General features: G+C 53.8%; 1 protein-coding gene across 3 annotated transcripts in view; it reads left to right on the forward strand.

Moving 5' to 3' along the window:
- The window catches only part of RFT1 (RFT1 glycolipid translocator homolog), a 52,035-nt gene extending 34,284 nt beyond the window's left edge, over window positions 1-17,751 (forward strand). Inside the window, exons 12-13 of one of the 3 annotated variants that reach the window (XM_078077103.1) lie at window positions 3,997-4,246; window positions 15,685-17,751. In XM_078077103.1, coding sequence (XP_077933229.1) covers window positions 3,997-4,246; window positions 15,685-15,801 — 367 coding nt within the window. In that variant the 3' untranslated portion in view covers window positions 15,802-17,751. Of the gene's footprint in view, window positions 1-3,996; window positions 4,247-4,574; window positions 5,821-9,267; window positions 9,467-15,684 lie in introns of those variants that run through there. The other 2 variants (XM_078077105.1, XM_036102558.2) reach the window with 2 other exon arrangements.
- The last annotated feature ends 841 nt before the right edge of the window (window positions 17,752-18,592 follow it).

Consider the following 18,592-nt stretch of genomic DNA (forward strand, 5'->3'; position numbering starts at 1 on the left):
ACATAGAGAAAAGACAGAACCAGAGCGCCTTCTAACGCAGTTCTTATCTGCAGTAACGCACTTCCCTGAAGAGTTAAATGTGACTTTAAGCATGGTCTTCCTACATGTATTAACCATAGCAGCCCAGGTTCCGCCCTGGTCTGAGCACATGGCCCCTGGGCTCATCACAGACTCCAGCAGTTTTTCATCTCTGTGAATTTAACCAGACATAAAACTCTAGTAAGGATTTTTATGGTAGGATTGGGTAGCTTAGTTAAATGTCATGATTGATTTACATTGGACATTTCAGATTCTGAATTGAAAAAAAATACTGTATTGATAAAATCTTGATAAAATTGATAAAATTGATAAAATCTACTTAACTTCAGGTCAATCAGTGTTTCTCTAAATAAAAATGGGGCATTTGGTTGGATGTGAAATATTAGAATATCCTTTGGGACGCCTGGGTGGCTCAGTCAGTTAAGCGTCTGCTTTCAGCTTGGGTCATGATCCCAGGGTCCTGGGATCGAGCCCCATGTTGGGCTCTCTGCTCAGCGGGGGGCCTTCTTCTCCCTCTCCCTCTGCCTGCCGCTCCCCCTGCTTGTGCTCTCTCTCTCTCTGTCAAATAAATAAATAAAATCTTAAAAAAAAATAGAATATCCTTTGAATTCCAAGTTGCTTTTTTGTTAATAACTGCATAATATATATTGAATATGATTGATGGATTTTTCAATCTGCCCTATTGAAGAATTTTTGTTCTGTTTTGTTAAGGATATCTCAGTTTCTTTTGTTCATTTGACAAGTGCTTTTTGAGCCTCTACTCTCTACCAAGCATCATTTTAAGTTCCAGGAATATAGCAGTAAAAAGAGACGAGATCCCTGCTCTCCTAGAGCTGATGGTGGGGGAGGCAGACGGCAAACAAGTAAATAAATAGGGAAATATTGCACAGTACGGATAACTAAAACAGGGTAATGCAGTGAGAGTGGGGCTCTTTTAGATTGGGAGGCCCCCCTGAGAAGGTGGCATTTAGGCTGAGGCTGGATCACCAAGCAGAGTCTGTCTGGCACAGAGGTCAGTGACGCAAAAGCCTAAGACTGTCTGATTGTTGGCCCATGAATGTCCACCTTGGAGCTGGACTCCGTAACTGTCGAGTGAAGGATGAGTGCGATCTCCCCACATTGGCGATAAGAGACTGGCGCCATCCCTTCCGTGGCTGCCGAGGCTACACTGATGGCCGTGCCTTGCTGTATTCAACCAGCACCCACTGGGGGGCACTTCAGTTGCTGCCACAGTCAACATCCTTGACCGTCCATCTTTTGATAAGCCTAATTTTAAGCCCAGTATCTTCTTGGGGCCATGGAAAAACTAAGCATTCATAAATAACTGACTGTTTATGTTAACCAAACCTTATAGAATAGTCATTATTGTCACTAATTTTGCATTGATTTTAAAAGTGGCATTTTTTTTTTTTTTTTTTTTTTAGTATAATAAGATACACAAAATATATATGGCTTAGGATCTCTTTCTGAGTGGAAAGAATTTAGGTCTCAAGACATTTTGAGCCTGCTATGTTTTCTGGAAATCATTTAACTGAGCTTAAGACCCCTGAAAAAAAAATACAAAAACTGGTTCAAGGAAACCAGCAATTAGATTTTGAAATCAAACTGTGGGTTAGGTCAGTAAAGTTAGAATTGGGGCAGTTCCTCTTTTGTGTTGCCCACACTCAGATTCGCCCTGGGAAACAGAAACCTCGTCTACTGGAAGACAGGATGGAAACACAGTGTGGTGCTGTGCTTGACATCAAAGTGGCACCATTGATGGGCTGGCCAGTTTATGGTGGAATGGTAAGGATTTTGAGGGGTTTGAACAGCAATGAGAAAAGTGACTGTTGACAACACATAAGGTTAGATCAGAAACTATAAACTGGTATTGACACCAACTACATGATTTTTCTCAGTAGCCTGTGGGAATGGATAAGATGAGTTCACCCAAGATGACTTAAGACTTGGAATGAGCAATGGTGTACTTTTAAATAAAGCCAACCATATTTTTTCCCCTAAGGTGGCTAGTGGTTTCATAATGATCATGGACACCACAGATAAAGCATTTAAAATTCTGATCAAAGCCAACTTTAATTTTTTATCCTTACACTTAAAAGGTTATCTGATGGCCACCAGTTTCTCAATCCTAACTTTAGTTACTAGCTTACGAGGTAAATTCTTCTCCTTTACCTAATGTTCAGTTTCCGTCAGTTTTAACATACACCAGTATAAATACCATTACAGACTACTTTGTATGAAATTCAGTATTCTACAGATCCCATGAAGTTGTGGGATAGAACCAGGAACCTCCATCTTTTATGCAAACTTCATTGTACTGTGGAGACCAAGGCAATTTTGCTTAGCTTTATTTATTTATTTTCGTTTGTAAGAGAACCCTTTTGCAACAGGTTTATTCAATTTAAAAAGTGGTATTTTAATTGCGTCTTTAAATTTCTTTTTTTCCTGAAGTGGATTTGGTTTTAAGGCTCTAGATTTGTGAGTTCTGGAAAGTTCAAGAGCTGCAGAGCCCTATTCTAGTGAAAAACAGTGGACCCCTGTCATTATCAGCTCTTCCCAGATGGCCACACCAAAGAAGCCACACTGTTGAATTAGCATGAATTAGCTACTGATTTCATTTGTTATTGATGTTTTACTTGGAGTTGGGTGAGGATGACTTTGAAAGTTTGTGAACCTATAACCTCAATTCCAAGGATTTGAGATAGTTTCTGGGGGGGCGGGAAACGATCATACATCTCTACTTCTTTTTGGAAAAGAGGTCAGATAACTAACTGGTCTGTGATGGTCCCCACCCTCAGTGGCTTGTTGTGAAGTTGGCTCTTCTGATCATTGGTCAGTAGTTAGTGAAAAGCACACCTCCCCTGTTGGAGGATAGTGTGTGCGTGTGTAGTATTATTATTATTACTCCCTCTGATAAAGTTGATCTCCAAGGCACCTTGGGCTTGGTCAGCCCAAGGACCAGTACCTGGGCATTCAGCAGACACGTGGCTTTCCTACCACCCCTCGTTTGCAGAACCTGAGTGGCCTCCCTAACCCAGCAGACAGGGCTGGGGGACCTAACGGTTTGGTTTCCTCAACAACTATGTACTTAGAATGCCTGCTGCTCACTAGGCAGAAACCAGATGCTGGAAAATTTTGTTCGTGGCTGTACCACAAGCCTTTTGGTGAGGACTATAGCAGCTGTTTTGTCTTTGCTGAGACTCAGTTTCCCTTGCTGAGAACTGAAGGTAACTAAGCTGACTAAGTGGAAGGGCAGCGTAATCCATGCAGTGAGGAATCCAGAGAGCTCTGGGGACGTGGAGAGCAGAGGGAAGAAGGATGTGTAAGAATCTGGGGGACACTGACGTGGTTCAGGGCTTGCTCCCCGTGTGCATGTCATTTTGAAGGCTCGTTACTTTAAGTGAAATCCACTGGCCAAGGTTATGGGGCTTCTGCATTTCCCTAAGTTTAGGGACCAGAGTGAGGTCACTCCTTAGGCAAATTACTCAGCCTACCTGTGCCTGGTTTTCCTTGTCTGTAAAACACATCCAGACCTCACAGGGCAAGGGCCACGTGTGTTCACTCATCATCGTATGCCTGTGACCCTGACCATGGCTGTCGCATAGTTTGCATTCACATATAATTATTACCCGTGTCATATTGCTGTGCCTCACCTTGAAGACTTGGGCTGAACAGGATTTTTATGTGTTTGGATCACAAAGTGTCACTTAAACTAACCAGTTATGCTTAAAAACCGTAATATTTTGAGTTCATTTCCTCACTCTTCTGTTCAGGGGGGAAGGGGGATAGTGACATTCCCATGTCATCCATATGGTGTTCATAGCTAAGAAAACCAGCTGGGTTATGGCAACTCAGAGGTGCTTTCTGTGATTCCATGTTCATGGTCACTTGTTTTGGAGCAGGCTTGTTTGGGACAAGGTACCCACTCCCCTGCTTTGCTTGTCTCCCTCTCCCCAGGTACAATTTCACAATGCTGGCCCTCTCATCTTCATTCCTGGTGTTATCCTACCTCCTGACTCGATGGTGCGGCAGCGTGGGCTTCATCTTGGCCAACTGCTTTAACATGGGCATTCGCATCACACAGAGCCTTTGCTTCATCCACCGCTACTATGAAAGGAGCCCGCACAGGCCCCTGGCGGGCCTGTACCTATCACCCGCCCTCCTCGGGGCATTCGCCCTCAGTGGCGGGATTACTGGCGTTTCCGAGGTGAGAATCCCCACAGCCCTCACACCACATGCTTTTGCAGGCTGTCCACTGTCCCTGGCTCTGGGCTTCCCTTCCTGCTCTTCCTGAACCAGCTGGGCAAGTGTCTGCCTCCCCTTCCCCCTTCCGCAAGGCTCGAGGACAGCGTGTGATGATAGGTGTGGCTAAACAGTGTCACCAGTGGGAACAGAGTTAGCCCCTCAGTACACAGCTGTCACACCTTTCATCTGACTCAAAGCTGGCACAGCATGGCCTCGCTCCCCCTGGCTTGCCCCCGAGGTAGGAGGTGCAGGTGGAGGGGCCAGGGCAGTAACGGTGGGTTCTCTCGCAGGTGTTCCTCTGCTGTGAGCAGGGCTGGCCAGCCAGGCTGGCGCATGTCGCCGTGGGGGCCTTCTGTTTGGGAATGACTCTTGGGACAGCGTTCTTCACAGAGACCAAGCTGATCCATTTTGTGAGGACTCAGTTAGGTGTGTCCAGACTGGCTGACAAAACCTCGTGACCTCAGAGGCATTGGCACCTGTGGCACGTGGACCAGCTGTGGGGCGGGTTTGTGGGCGGATCGCATGAGCTGTGCAGGAGAGCCCTGCTGAGGGGTCTGCCGCGGGGGAGGACCGACCCCGGCAGGTGAGACGTCGGAGAGAACCGCCAGCCCAAACGCCATCCCTTTGAAGCCTCAAACAAACAGGAAGGAGGAGTTCCACTTTTAAGGGAAGACCAAAAGCTCTTTTAAAATAGATACCTTATTTTTGTCACCATTTTGTTCTCATCAACATTTTTCTTTTTGGTTAATGTGTTCCTTTTGGGCATGATTGACCTAAGGAGCTCCGTAAGCCAACCAGCTATATCTTGGATGAAATAGTTAACAATGATCTGGCCCAGAAAGAGAGATGTAGCCATATTACATGTCGCAGGAACATGTCACTTACTCTGTAAAAGCAGGAAGGAGACCTGATGTTGTGCACCGGATGAGACCAGAGGTGGCCCAGGAGTTGTGGCTGCTCCCATGCAAACACTGTGGTTGGGGTTTTTAGAGAGGGAACAACATTTCTCAATGAGAAGTCCAGGAAATGGAAATGCGGAGTCTTGTGGGTCACGTTTCCCAGAGTTAGCTGGGGGGAGTCACGCCCCTCATCGTCATTGCTGCATGCCCCGGACCACCTTCCCAGAGCCAGTGCAGGCTGGTGTGAGACCGCTGGCCCAGCCACCTGAACGAGAAGGCTCTGAAGGAAGCAGCGATCCAGTGTGAGCTACCTTGGCCCCCGAAGGGAACGCTGCTCATGTGAAGATTGCACAGATGGCAGCCCACGGTGAAGTGATGTACGATTTCCCTTCAGAATAAAATGGGGTATGTGCTTAAGGCAAGCCCTTCCCACCGACCCATTGCTTCCAGCGCTGGTCAGTAACCCCGAATGCCAGCTTCAGGACCAGCGTGGCAAGCCTGGGAGTCTGGCTGCTCCAGGCCGAGGCCCAGCTCCCTACACCCAGCAGGCAACGTCACCGGGCATTGTTCTGAGGTGACAAAGCATTTTTCTTCTTTCGATAATATATTAATTCCTTTTGGGTGTGATTGACCTTCAGAGCTACCTGCGCAAACTGTATCTTGGATAACAGTGATCATCTGGCCCTGATGTCCCAAGCTTTCTGTTTACACCCAGAGAGCAGGGCACCTTGCATCAGATGGTGGTTTGCCTAAAATGCACACGTGTAAATCCACTGGCCGGGAGCCAGAGCCGAAGGGCCAAGGATCAAGACCCACCAGTGCACTGAGACTAGCACCCAGGCACTTGGGCCTTTTATCTATTCAAAGGGAGAATGCATCCCACTAATTGGAAAAGTAACTAAATGTAAGATATCACTTGTCAGTCAGAGACCCTCCAAAAGCATGGCCGTGGTTATGTGCTTATGAGGCACGGTCAGGCTGTCTCAGAAGAACCGATTGTCCCATGGTGGGGAGCCGGGGGGAGGGGGTGCGGCACACACTGAGGCAGCCCTCCCTCCGTCTCATGCACTTTTGTCTCTTGAGTGCACAGAAATGGGCCTTTAGCCCTCACAAGTTCCTTCTCTGCTGCCCTTGACCACCACTCCTTCCCCTAGAGCCCTGTTACCCACCCCATGCCCACCTGACCCCAGACGCCAAGCATGGCCTTTAAACTACCTGCCTCGGAATTGCCTGGTTGCAAGTCAGAAATGTGGGTTCCCAGGACCCACTCCAGACCTTCGGGACCATGTCTGCGGGCAGGGCTCTGGGATCAGCTTTTTTGGCGAACCAAGGTTGGCATACCCCATCGCCCTCACCTGCGTCAGGGCCCGAGACCAGCAGCTCACGATGTCCGTTCTCTGCTCCAGGAAGAGTCCCTGTTGCCCGAACCTTGCCAGCCCCCCAGCTCTCGGGAGTAGGCCCAGCCCGGTTCCTGCTCTGCTCTCCAGCGTGGAGGGCGGCTGGGCCTGACAGCCCCTGCCCTGTGTCTCCTCGTCCCGTGCCGTCCCGCTGGCGCCGCTGCCAGCCCAGGGCCGCTCCTCTCGAAAGGTGGCCAGCTAGGCCGGCAGCCCCGGGGCTCCTTCCCACCACCTGCTTCCCTGTCTGTAGGAAAAGTCCCTGCGAACGCCTGTTTACTGGCCACTAGCGCCTGCCCCCTGGGCTGTCGGGCGGAGGCAGCCGGCTCTTTGCACTTCACCGACCTCTGCCTCCACCCCCTGGCCGCCTCCTGGAAGTGCAGGTGGGCCTGACCGCTGCCTCTGGAGCTTTCCCTTGCTGGCTCCCTAGGTGAGGGCTCAGATATTGGGCCAGTAGGGCAAGTGTGTTATTTTAGTGTGATTTGGGGGAGTCCAGGGTACGCTCTCACCTTTATCAGGTGCTGGACCCTGTATTTACTTTGGACATTGGACTTGTGAGCCGATCAGATGCTGTTGTTCTGTTCTGCCTGTGCTTGCTGTACCTGGGCGAGGGACCTTTTAATGTCAGTGTTTCATTTGCTAATTAACTTTCAAAGGTAGGGAGAAAAAGATGCTTTGGGGGAAGAATTTGAGGGGAAGGAAGACTTCTATTGATTTGCGTCATCTGTCTGACCCCAATTACCATGGCATTATCAGTCCTGCTATTTAATGTCAATTCCTTTTTAACCAGAATTATCTGGGTCCATCACAGCAAAATTGGAAAACTGGGCTCCTAGTGTCGTTCGGCCTCCTTTAGGGGCCTAATGAAGGCTTATAAATACTTCTTAATTAACAGAAGTTGCTGGGTGCCCCTGTCCCAAAGTGCAGTCGGTTCTTTGCCCAGCAACTCCTCCATCATCCCTGGACAGTGTGGCTTAGGCGGAAGGGGCTGGAGGTGAGATGTAGGGAGTTTGGTCTTTCCCCTCCTGACTAGGTCCTCACCAGAGTCAGTGCACCCAGAACTCTGCACCAGCCTCTGCGGGCTCCAGCAGCCTCATGGAGACGCTCCCCACAGCTTGTCACAGCTAGTGCTGTGCACTCTGCACCGCCCCTCCCCCCCCCCGCAATTGAACGTAACTCTCGTACGCGTGCACAAAGTTGTGGTGGGTGATTTGGCATGCTGTTCTGTTGCCGGGTCAGGTTCCTCAGGAGTTGAGGGCCCCTGGATGCTGCACCCATAAGGCCCAATGAACTTGGGGCCCTGGGAGCTGGAGAAGGAGGGAGGGGTGCCTGTGAAGCCACCTGACTGGGAGGCTGGAGGCCTGGCACGGGCACCAGGGCAGCTCCCGGCCTTCTCTGCTCTTTGAGGCCTCATGCTGGGGTGATCTCGCCTCTCCTGGGGCCCAGACAGCTGGGGTGGGGGGGGTCAGGCTGGTGGGCAGTGCAAGCAGGAGTCCTCAGAACCGGGTGCTGCCTCAGGGCAGAGGCCTGGGCTTTGCCACTGATGAGACCTTCTCTTTCACCTCTTCTTTTGTCTCCAGCCCCCAATCCTCTCAGCTTTAACTTCTGTTCCCAACGCAAAGCCCCTGCAGGAGAAAGGGAGCTGGCCCACATTATCCGTAATGGGCAGAGGCTGTGGGTCAAAGTCATAAGTGAGCCAGCGGCTGGGCCGCCCTGGGGCAGCCGAGCCCTGGTTCAGTCAGCTCTCACTGGGTAGGCGCCGGGCAGGGTGGCACGCGCCATCCAGGTTTGCCCCTCCGCCTCAGGAGCTGCATGAGGGCCCACGACAGAACAGCTGACTTGTGAAGGGATCTTCTAAAGCACCATTGGTTTGTCTCATTTCCTCCCTCCCTCCAATAGATGTGTCCCAAAGTTATGACCCTGTTGACCCCACTGTGTCAGTGTTGCCCTGGCCAGACAAATGCATTTGGCCGAGGCCACCTGGTTCACAGTGCTTGGTGGGAAAGGAGCCGGGAAAACTGGGGGGTCTCGGTCCTTGCCTCTCATCTGTACCATGTGGCACAAACCGGGGCCTCGAGGCAGGGCTCTGAGGCCATCAGAGGAGGCAGTGAGCAGGGACACGACCGCTGAGCAGCGTGTTTCTGGTTCGTGTCTGAGAGACCCTGACACCCTTTCCAGGGATGTGTGGCTTCCCCAGGCCACGTGTGTCAGGGGAGAAGGCGGTCTGGGATGAAAGCATGACTCACTGAGGGCAGCACCGGGTTTGTTCCCGGCTCACCTACCCCTCACTCACTTCTTTGCACCTGCTTTTGAAAATCACAAAAGGCGACACGAGAGAGAATGGCCTACGGGGGACCAGAGGGCCTCTCCCAGATGGCCTTTTCACTTCCACCCCGTGCCCAGGCGGATTATGGGACAACTCGGGTGATGCAGGTGCCTCCATCCTTCCCGGAGGTGTGAGGACCCCCCCCCGCCCCGCCCAGCCCTGCACTGGTTAACTCGTCTCCCCAGTCTCGGAGCACGCTCTTGTCCAGCCCTCCTCAGGGCCTGGCCTGGCTGTGCAGGGGGCACGATGAAAACGCGGGAAAAGGAAACCTCTGTAGCCATGACAAAAATGGGAATGTTTTACTCCACACATAATCTCAACCAGACTAGGGAATGTTGTGAAAATAGCTTTCTGTTTCCCCTAGGGCATTCACAGTTTTATGAACAAACCAGATGAGCAGAGTGCATTTTTATGTTCCTGAACCAGAGTCCAAGATTCCTTTCTTCCTCGTGTAGCTCATGAGATCCCTGAGTGGCATCTCTCGGGTGACAAGAGGATGTCTTGCAGGTATGCAGATGTCAGGCTGTGGGGGGCAATAAAAGGGACAGAGCTCCTTGCCATTTTTTCTTTTGTATCCTTGAGTGAAATCATGTGTCGCTCCAGCTCCCCAGCGGGGTGATGGCATGACGCCCAGGCACTCTGGCGACTTGTCGCCCCCTCTCAGCTCTCCTGCAGCAAACCTGCAAGCACAGGGCTGAGAGCCAGGCTCCGGGTGGCAGGCCCCCAGAGGTGTTCTGCCTGTCGTGTGTCTTCCCTCTGCATGGTCACTGAGGAAACCCACTGGCGTCCCCCTCTGCCTTCGGAAGCATGGTTGAGCAGGGTTGGGTGCTCTAAACGGCATGTGGCAATGTGCACGTGCCGTCGTTCTACCGCGCAGCCTGGCTGCCCTTGCCTAACTCACTGGGCGACCTTGAACAAGCCCCTCTCGCTCTGCCAACTATGGAGCACTGACCATGTGCCAGGCACTGGGTGACCACATGCCTGAGCGGTGTCAGAGGCTAGATCTCTGCACCAGCGCTATCTGTTGTCTGGGTATTACAGGTGAGGAAGCCGAGACACAGAGAACTCGCTTCATTTGCCCTGGGCCACCCAGCCAGGAAGGAGGTGGCAGAACTGGGGGTCTGCCCGTTACCTCGGCAATCGGATTCTCCCTGATCCTAGGGCCCCGTGCAATCTGTCGTGGTAACGCCTGAGCCTGAGTGGGGGCAGGCACTGTCCTGCTCCTGCTCCTCCTGCTCTGCTCCCCCTCCTCCTGCTCCTGCTGCTCCTGCTCCTGCTGCTGCTCCTGCTCCTCCTGCTCTGCTCCTCCTCCTCCTGCTCCTGCTCCTGCTGCTGCTCCTGCTCCTCCTCCTGCTCCTCGTGCTCCAGTTCCTCCTGCTGCTCCTGCTCCAGCTCCTCCTGCTCCTCCTGCCCCTCCTGCTCCTCCTGACCCTCCTGCTCCTCCTGCCCCTCCTGCTCCTCCTCCTCCTTCTGCTCCTCCTCCTCCTGCTCCTCCTGCTGCTCCTGCTCCTCCTGCTGCTCCTCCTGCTCCTGCCCCTCCTCCTCCTGCTCCTCCTGCTCCTGCTCCTCCTGCTCCTCCTCCTCCTGCTCCTCCTGCTCGTCCTGCCCCTCCTCCTCCTCCTGCTCCTCCTGCTCCTCCTCCTGCTCCTCCTGCTGCTGCTCCTCCTGCTGCTGCTCCTCCTGCCCCTCCTGCACCTCCTCCTGCTCCTCCTGATCCTGCTCCTCCTCCTCCTTCTGCTCCTCCTGCTCCTGCTCCTCCTGCTGCTGCTCCTCCTGCTCTGCTCCTCCTGCCTCTCCTGCTCCTCCTCCTGCTCCTCCTGCTCCAGTTCCTCTTGCTGCTCCTGCTCCAGCTCCTCCTGCTCCTCCTGCCCCTCCTGCTCCTCCTGCCCCTCCTGCTCCTCCTCCTCCTCCTGCTCCTCCTACTCCTCCTCCTCCTACTCCTCCTCCTCCTGCTCCTCCTGCTCCTGTCCCTCCTGCTCCTGCTCCTCCTCCTCCTGCTCCTCCTGCTCCTGCTCCTCCTGCTCCTCCTCCTCCTGCTCCTCCTGCTCCTCCTGCCCCTCCTCCTCCTCCTGCTCCTCCTGCTGCTGCTCCTCCTGCTCCTCCTGCTCTGCTCCTCCTGCCCCTCCTGCTCCTCCTCCTGCTCCTCCTCCTGCTCCTCCTCCTCCTTCTGCTCCTCCTGCTCTGCTCCTCCTGCTCCTCCTGCTGCTGCTCCTCCTGCTCTGCTCCTCCTGCTCCTCCTGCCCCTCCTGCTCCTCCTCCTGCTCCTCCTCCTGCTTCTCCTGCTCCTCCTCCTCCTCCTGCTCCTCCTGCTCCTCCTCCTGCTCCTCCTGCCCCTCCTGCTCCTCCTGCCCCTCCTGCTCCTCCTGCTCCTGCTCCTGCTCCTCCTCCTCCTGCTCCTGCTCCTGCTCTGCTCCTCCTGCTGCTCCTGCTGCTCCTGCTCCTCCTGCTCCTCCTGCCCCTCCTGCTCCTCCTGCTCCTCCTGCTCCTCCTGCCCCTCCTGCTCCTCCTGCTCCTCCTGCTCCTGCTCTGCTCCTCCTGCTGCTCCTGCTGCTCCTGCTCCTCCTGCTCCTCCTGCTGCTCCTGCTCCTCCTGCTCCTCCTCCTCCTGCTCCTCCTGCTCCTCCTGCTCTGCTCCTACTGCTCCTCCTGCTCCTCCTCCTCCTGCTCCTCCTGCTCTGCTCCTCCTGCTGCTCCTGCTCCTCCTGCCCCTCCTGCTCCTCCTGCTCCTCCTGCTACTCCTCCTCCTGCTCCTCCTGCTCTGCTCCTACTGCTCCTCCTGCCGCTCCTGCTCCTCCTGCCCCTCCTGCTCCTCCTGCCCCTCCTGCTCCTCCTGCTGCTCCTGCTCCTCCTGCTCCTCCTGCCCCTGCTCCTCCTCCTGCTCCTCCTGCTCCTCCTCCTCCTCCTGCTCCTCCTGCTCCTGCCTCTCCTCCTCCTCCTGCTCCTGCTGCTCCTGCTCCTCCTGTCCCTCCTGTCCCTCCTGTCCCTCCTGCTCCTCCTGCTCCTCCTGCCCCTCCTCCTCCTCCTGCTCCTGCTGCTCCTGCTCCTCCTGTCCCTCCTGTCCCTCCTGCCCTCCTGCTCCTCCTGTCCCTCCTGCCCCTCCTGCCCCTCCTGCCCCTCCTGCTCCTGCTCCTCCTCCTCCTGCTCCTCCTACTCCTCCTCCTCCTCCTGCTCCTCCTGCTCTTCCTGCTCCTCCTCCTCATCCTGCTCTTCCTGCTCCTCCTCTTCCTCCTGCTCGTCCTGCTCTGCTCCTCCTGCTCCTCCTGCCCTGCTCCTGCTCCTCCATCCCCTGCTCCTCCTCCTCCCCTGCTCCTACTGCTAGGGCTCCACTCCTGCTCTGTTCCTGTTCTAGGAGGAGCAGTGCCTCTTTTATTCATTTTGAAATTTGGGGGTTAGTTTAAGAGTTTGCTTGAAAGAGTGTTTTTGTTAAAAACAAAAAGACACTTTGAAATCTACAGGGTTTGATGTTTTAAAGCTCTTCCCAGACCTTCTAAGGCTCATTTTCCCCTACAAGTCCCGCCCTGCCTCAGTCCGTCAGTCTTCGTTCCATCTTAAAGAATTTGAGCTTGTTGCCTTTGCACAGGCATTAGCATTAGCTTGGATAAGAAATGCTTGAGAGAGATCAATCTTACCAAAAACTGATGTTGCTTTACAAAGAAAAAGCTCCCCCCCCCCCCCCCCCCCGCCCAGTGTTTGTGTGTCCTTGCCCCCAGGTGATGCCAGCAAGGAGCGGGAAGGCAGCTGACTCTGGGACTCCCAGGCCACTTCCTCACTCTGCAGGAGGTCTTGCCCTCCGCGCTCAGCTTCCTCCTCTGTCCCCAGCCACCCCGCCTGGCCCAGGGAAGGTGGAAGAGCAGAGGCAGGCCGGCGGAGGCAGCTCTGAGAGCGGCTTCCCACGCACCCCGAGTGCCTGCCTCCCCACCGGCTTTCTCTTGGGTTCCGGATCCCGCGGCCAGGCTTACTCCCTCGGCACCATCCACCCCCTCCGTGCTGCCCAGGCCCCATTCTCCCGCCCTGTGGGCCCAACTCAGGACTGTTTCAGGCTGAGCTAGCAGAGGAGAGAGAAGCGGGGAGTTCGCCGCTCCTCCTTGGCTCTCTCACCCACCAAAGGCCTTCATCCAGAGCGCGTCGCCTTGGAAACACAGCTCCCCGTCCCTTTGCTCCGCACCTGCGCCGGCTGACTCTAAGGACGCCCTGGGGAGTGTGGCTGCCATCCACCCTGCTCTCCGGCCTCCGACCCTCACACCTGTCCTCACCTCCCCAGCTGCTGGGCCCTCACCCCCGTCAGGCCCTGTTGCCTGTGCTTTTGACCTCCCAGGCTGCTCTGTCCCCATCCCACTCCTTTCCCTTTCTTCCAACAGCCCTGTGATCTTCTCCCTTGAGAATCAGGAAGGCGGGTTGGGGGCGGTGGGGGGGGGGGGCTCCTCCAGAGAAGGGTGTGATCCAGCCCCGCTTCAAACTGTGTGACCTTGAGCAAGGCACTTTCCCTTTGAGCCTCAGTTGACTCATCTGAAAATGGGCGTAAGAGCACTTGCCTCCTAGGATGTGGCCAGAAATCAAGGAGAGGACGTAGGGCCCTGAGTGGGGGGTGCCTAGCACCAGCCTCGTGTTTGCCCTGTGAGTGAAATGGTAAGTCTGCCAAACAGAGTTAGTGAGGAACTGTGGCTCTGGGGACATTGCTTTCACCCATGCCTGCTTCCTCCTCCCCGTCCCCAGCCCACAGAAGTCACATGTATGCGGTTGAGAGTCCTTTCTTCCTCAAGTAGAAATACTTCTTTCCCCTTTCCTTGAAGGTGAAGCTACGACTGAAGAGGAAATGAAAGCCCCTCTTCGGCCCAGCTTGCCTGGGGGAGCTTACGAGGGCGAGAACGTGGGTCGGGACCGTGCAGAGCCAGGCCCTGGGACTCCTAAATCTTGGCAGGCTCTGGCGGCCAGGCCTGGGGAGGCAAAGGCCCAGCTTTCGGAGACGGCCATGAGTGGCCAGCAAATGCCTCTCTCAGGCTCAGCCTGAGCGGCTTCCCAGAACATAAGGGGATGCTTCAGAAGCTGGTTAAGTGATTTTCAGCAATTTCAGAAATTGCCTCAGCTGGTTGTTTCGATTTCCCCACAGCCTTGGATTAAAGCAGAAAGAAACAGGGCCCCTGGTGATTGGAAGAGAACGTGGCTTTGTCCCAGGAGGGCCAGCCGCTGTGGGAAGGAGAGGGAGAGGCCTGAGCTGGTCCTGCCATGGGGCGGGCAGCCAAAGGCACTGGCTCCCCCCGGCCTCAGCTTTAGGCCCGGGGCCCTGGCACCCCTACACAGCCTCACTCACCAGTTTGCCAGGGTCCTCAGCCGAACCCACTCATCACAGCTGGTAGAACACTCGTGGCGTTCTTCCTCCTCACCCTAAGACAACAAAAACCAAGCATTGTCTCTGCAGTCAGCCTATCAGACTTAACCTCTAAACTCTGTGTTTGCTTCTGTTTTTTCCTTCGCTGGACTGGGATGACGGTGCCAGGTTCAGATCAACTGGCTTTCTCCTTCCAGAAGCAGTTGGGAGGAAGAGAAAGGCCAGTTCTTGGGGTACCCAGTGGGTGCTGTCTTGAGTGTTACTGTTAAGAAGGGGTTTCCTAAGAAGGGACATATGTCCTGGCCACAGCTAGGACTCATAGACAGCACGCAGACACCAGGCATGTCTGGGCCTGGCGCTGATCTTTGGGGAAGGAGTAAGGCTGTTGACATTCGGTATCTAGGTCATATCTCAGTGGTGGGGGTCCATCAGGCCTTCCTCTTCCTCCTCTTGCTCCTCCTCAAAGAGCTGTGACCTGGGTGTGCCTGGGTCTGGCCCACACAGCCCGCTGCTCCAGATTCCCCCATTCCCATCTGCCTCCGTGGGCCACCCCTCCAACCCCCGCCAGGGCTCCAGTTGCCCTCGCAGCCTGGGAGATGAGGTCTTGGCCCTGGAACCAGCTGTTGATCCAGATAATCAGCAGAGCCAGGGAGCCTGAGAATCACATTCTAACTCCAGCCCTGCCTTTGTCTCCACATCAGACCCTGGGGGTTAACTTGACCTCTTTTCCATCTCCAGAAGATTCTCATCCCTGCTCACTATTGCTCTGGGGCCATCATGGGAGCCAAGGAAAGGTCACTGTGCAGCAGTTCTTGGGGGCTGGAGGGGAGGCTGGAGAGTGGGTGTATCTGTGCACTCCGAGGCTGGAGCCTGAGCCGTGTTCAGACAGGGGAAGTGGACCAGAGTCACACGTCTGCATGCACTGTTCGGCCTGATAACAAGTGATTTTATCTCCTGATACTATTATGTATTTTATATATTTCTTAATATTAAATTGTAAATTATAAATTATCCCTGCAGGGGCGCCCGGGTGGCTCAGTCGGTTAAGCATCCTACTCTTGGTTTCAGCTCAGGGCCTGATCTCAGGGCTGTGAGATAGAGCCCCGCGTCGGGCTCTGCACTCAGTGGGGAGTCTACTGGTCCCTCTCCCTCTGCCCCTTCCCCACCTCCTCTAAAATAAATAAATAAACGAAATCTAAAAAAAAAAAATTATCCCCGGGCAGCCAGTGCCCTGCAGACAGTTTAAAAGGCTGCCTCCTGTCCATGCCTCTTGTCACCTCGCATGTAGCACATGCGCCCTGCCTGCTTCTGCTGCCCTCTGCGATGCTCTCTTTTACCACATGTATACACTTTAAGGTTGTCTCCGATTTTTTGCTATGTTGTAAACCGCACAGTGGTCAGTATCCTGACACGGAGACCTCTCCGTACTGGACCTACTTCTGCATTTCACCTGCAGATGAACCCTGACAGCACACTTGCTGTATCAGAGCTGGTCACGGCCTCTCGGCGCCAGTCGGAGCCCGAGGAAGCCCGGGATGGATGGAAGACTGCCCAGCTCACGCGACATTCATGACCGACCGGCCAGCCTGGAGGCCCGCACTCAGGACCTGCTGGCCAGTGGGCCGAACCCCTCCTTGCACTGGGGTCCCACATCTGGAAAGGACTTCACATGATGTCAGGCACCCAGCCATGGTCAGCATTAGCTGGGGTATCACGGCAGCCAGTCACTGCTGAGGCCAGGGAAACCCTGGAGGAACAGCGGGCCTCGGTGTCCCTGGTGACCACAAGCTGGCAACGAGGACCTGACCCTCCACGCTCCGCTGCCTCCTGCAGCCGGAAGGAGAGTATGCGTCTGCCCCAAGGAATCACTTCCCAGGAAGTGTCGGGAAAGTCACTGATGCCCCAGCTCTCGTCTGATTAATCAGCCTGACTGCACGGAGAACTTGGGGACAAAAGCCCCCAGTAAGCAGAAAGGAAGGGAACAGCCCGGAAGGCATCTCTGCTGCTCCCGCTTGACCCCGGGCATGACGTGCCCTCCACGGGCTGGTGGCTTTGAGCCTTTGTTTCCCTGCCCAGAGGCATGGTGTGCATCCCCTTAAGCTCCAAGCCCATTTTTGCAGCCTTTGTGAGGTGGGGCTTGGCGAGCTGCCCAGCCCATAGGTTGAGTCCATGGTCTTGACAAAGTCACCCCAAGTTCTCATGCCTTTGGCCACAGACCTGAGCGCAGATCCCTGCTGTGCTCTCTCCCGACTTCATGATTTACTGGGCGATTTACAAAGTCTTTATCCAAACCCTACCTGGTTTTATTTTCAATTTTTCTTTGGATCAAAATAATACATGTCCAAAGTTTTAAAAGTTGAACAGTACTACAAGGCTGGTAACCCAAAACTGGTGGGTTCTGCCCCCCACCCTGAGCTTCCCTCTCCCTGGCCCCTCCTTTCAGTTCCTTTGGCCAATTCTTCATCTGTTTACCTTCTCATTTCTCAATAATTTGCTTATATTGCTATTTCTTGATTTTTCCCCTGTTAGAACATAGACCTCATAGTATGGAAAAATGAGCTCTGGTAGGCACTTCTCCACACACTTCCCTCCCATCCCTCCAATGGCACAGTCCGGGGTGAAGGGATAGTCAGTGTTTATGTATTTAAAACTATGTAAACAGTAGTTTTAAGAGGAAACCCGACCGAAATTTAGAGGTTGGTTCTTTCTCTTGCCACTCCACACTTTGTTGGAGTTTGGGTTTTTCTTGCTCTTCCTGGGCTATGAAGTTCTTCCAAGGCTACTTCGTAGCAAGTTGAGTCTTGAGCATCACCTCCCACTGGACCCTGAAGATCGAGGAGGAGCTTCGGTCTGTGACTGGGCTTCCAATGGATTTGCCAAAGCAGCTTTACCCAACCTGGGCCCGGGGATTATCTCAGATGCCCAGTGAAGAGAATTCCCAGGAAGGCTCAGGTGCCTCTCAAACTATCTCCGAAGTATTAACAAAGAACCTTGGTAAATTGACTCTCGACTCTAGTTTCAAACTCCCTTCCCCTCTACCAGAATAGGCATCCCAACAGCAGGACAGAGACGAAACCACAGGGGCTGGTTGAGCGCATCCTTAGCAGCAGCAGGAGGACTGGAGTAAGGACTTTGTTAACTGCTCGGAAAGAAAGGATTGCAAGGATGATTCGAATGATTCAATACCAGCATTACCTCAACCCCGGGTCCCAGCTTCAAAAAGATCTACAGCAGAAGGAAACAGAGGAGGGTGAATCAAGAGTGGAAAGATTTAGATATCGCTGTCATTATTGCCTGTACCATAAAGATCTTTCTGAGGAAACCAGCATGGAGAAAAATTATGACGTGGAGCCAATGTAAACATAAACTTTATTCTTGTTCTGTTTCTTCTTGCTAGTGATTTTAGGATCATTTTGCAGCAGCTTGGGAAAGCTGCTCTCTGTTAGGGCAAACTGTAGAATATTTTGGTAATCTATGATATTATAAGGTCTTTTTTGTATCTTTTCTACCTTCATACCAGTAATTTGTGAGGAATCCTGTAGTTTGCATTTGAATGACTTCACTATACTTCCACCTTTTGATTTGACCTAAGGAAGCACTAAAGGGTTTTGAGTGTTGCCTGTGTGTTTAAGAGGCCTGAAGTCATTGAGGTAAGACCTAACCTCAGACTGTGCAGAAGGAATACACAGGGGGCGCCTGGGTGGCTCAGTCGTTAAGCATCTGCCTTCGGCTCAGGTCATGATCCCAGGGTCCTGGGATGGAGCCCCACATCGGGCTCCTTGCCCAGCGGCTCCTCCTCCTTCTCCTCCTCCTCCTCCCTCTTCTCATCCTCCTCCTCCTCCTCCTTCTTCTCCTCCTCCTCTTTCTCCTTCTTGTTCTTCTCCTTCTCCTCCTCTTCTTTCTCCTCCTCCTCCTCGTTCTTCTCCTCCTCCTTCTCCTCCTCCTTCTCCTCCTTCTTCTCCTTCTCCTCCTCCTCTTCCTTCTCCTCCTCCTTCTTCTCCTCCTCCTTCTCCTCCTCCTTCTCCTCCTCCTTCTCCTCCTCTTCCTTCTCCTCCTCCTCCTTCTCCTCCTCCTTCTCCTCCTCTTCCTTCTCCTCCTCCTCCTCCTTCTCGTTCTCCTCCATCTCCTCCTTCTCCTCCTCTTTCTTCTCCTCCTCCTCCTCCTTTTCCTTCTCCTCCTCCTTCTCCTCCTCTTCCTTCTCCTCCTCCTCCTCCTTCTCGTTCTCCTCCATCTCCTTCTCGTTCTCCTCCATCTCCTTCTCCTCCTCCTCTTTCTTCTCCTCCTTCTTCTCCTCCTCCTCCTGGTTCTTCTCCTCTTCCTCCTCCTCCTTCTCCTCCTCCTCTTCCTTCTCCTTCTCCTTCTTC

The sequence above is a fragment of the Halichoerus grypus genome, chromosome 1, assembly GCF_964656455.1.
Source record: "Halichoerus grypus chromosome 1, mHalGry1.hap1.1, whole genome shotgun sequence".
NCBI lineage: Eukaryota > Metazoa > Chordata > Mammalia > Carnivora > Phocidae > Halichoerus > Halichoerus grypus.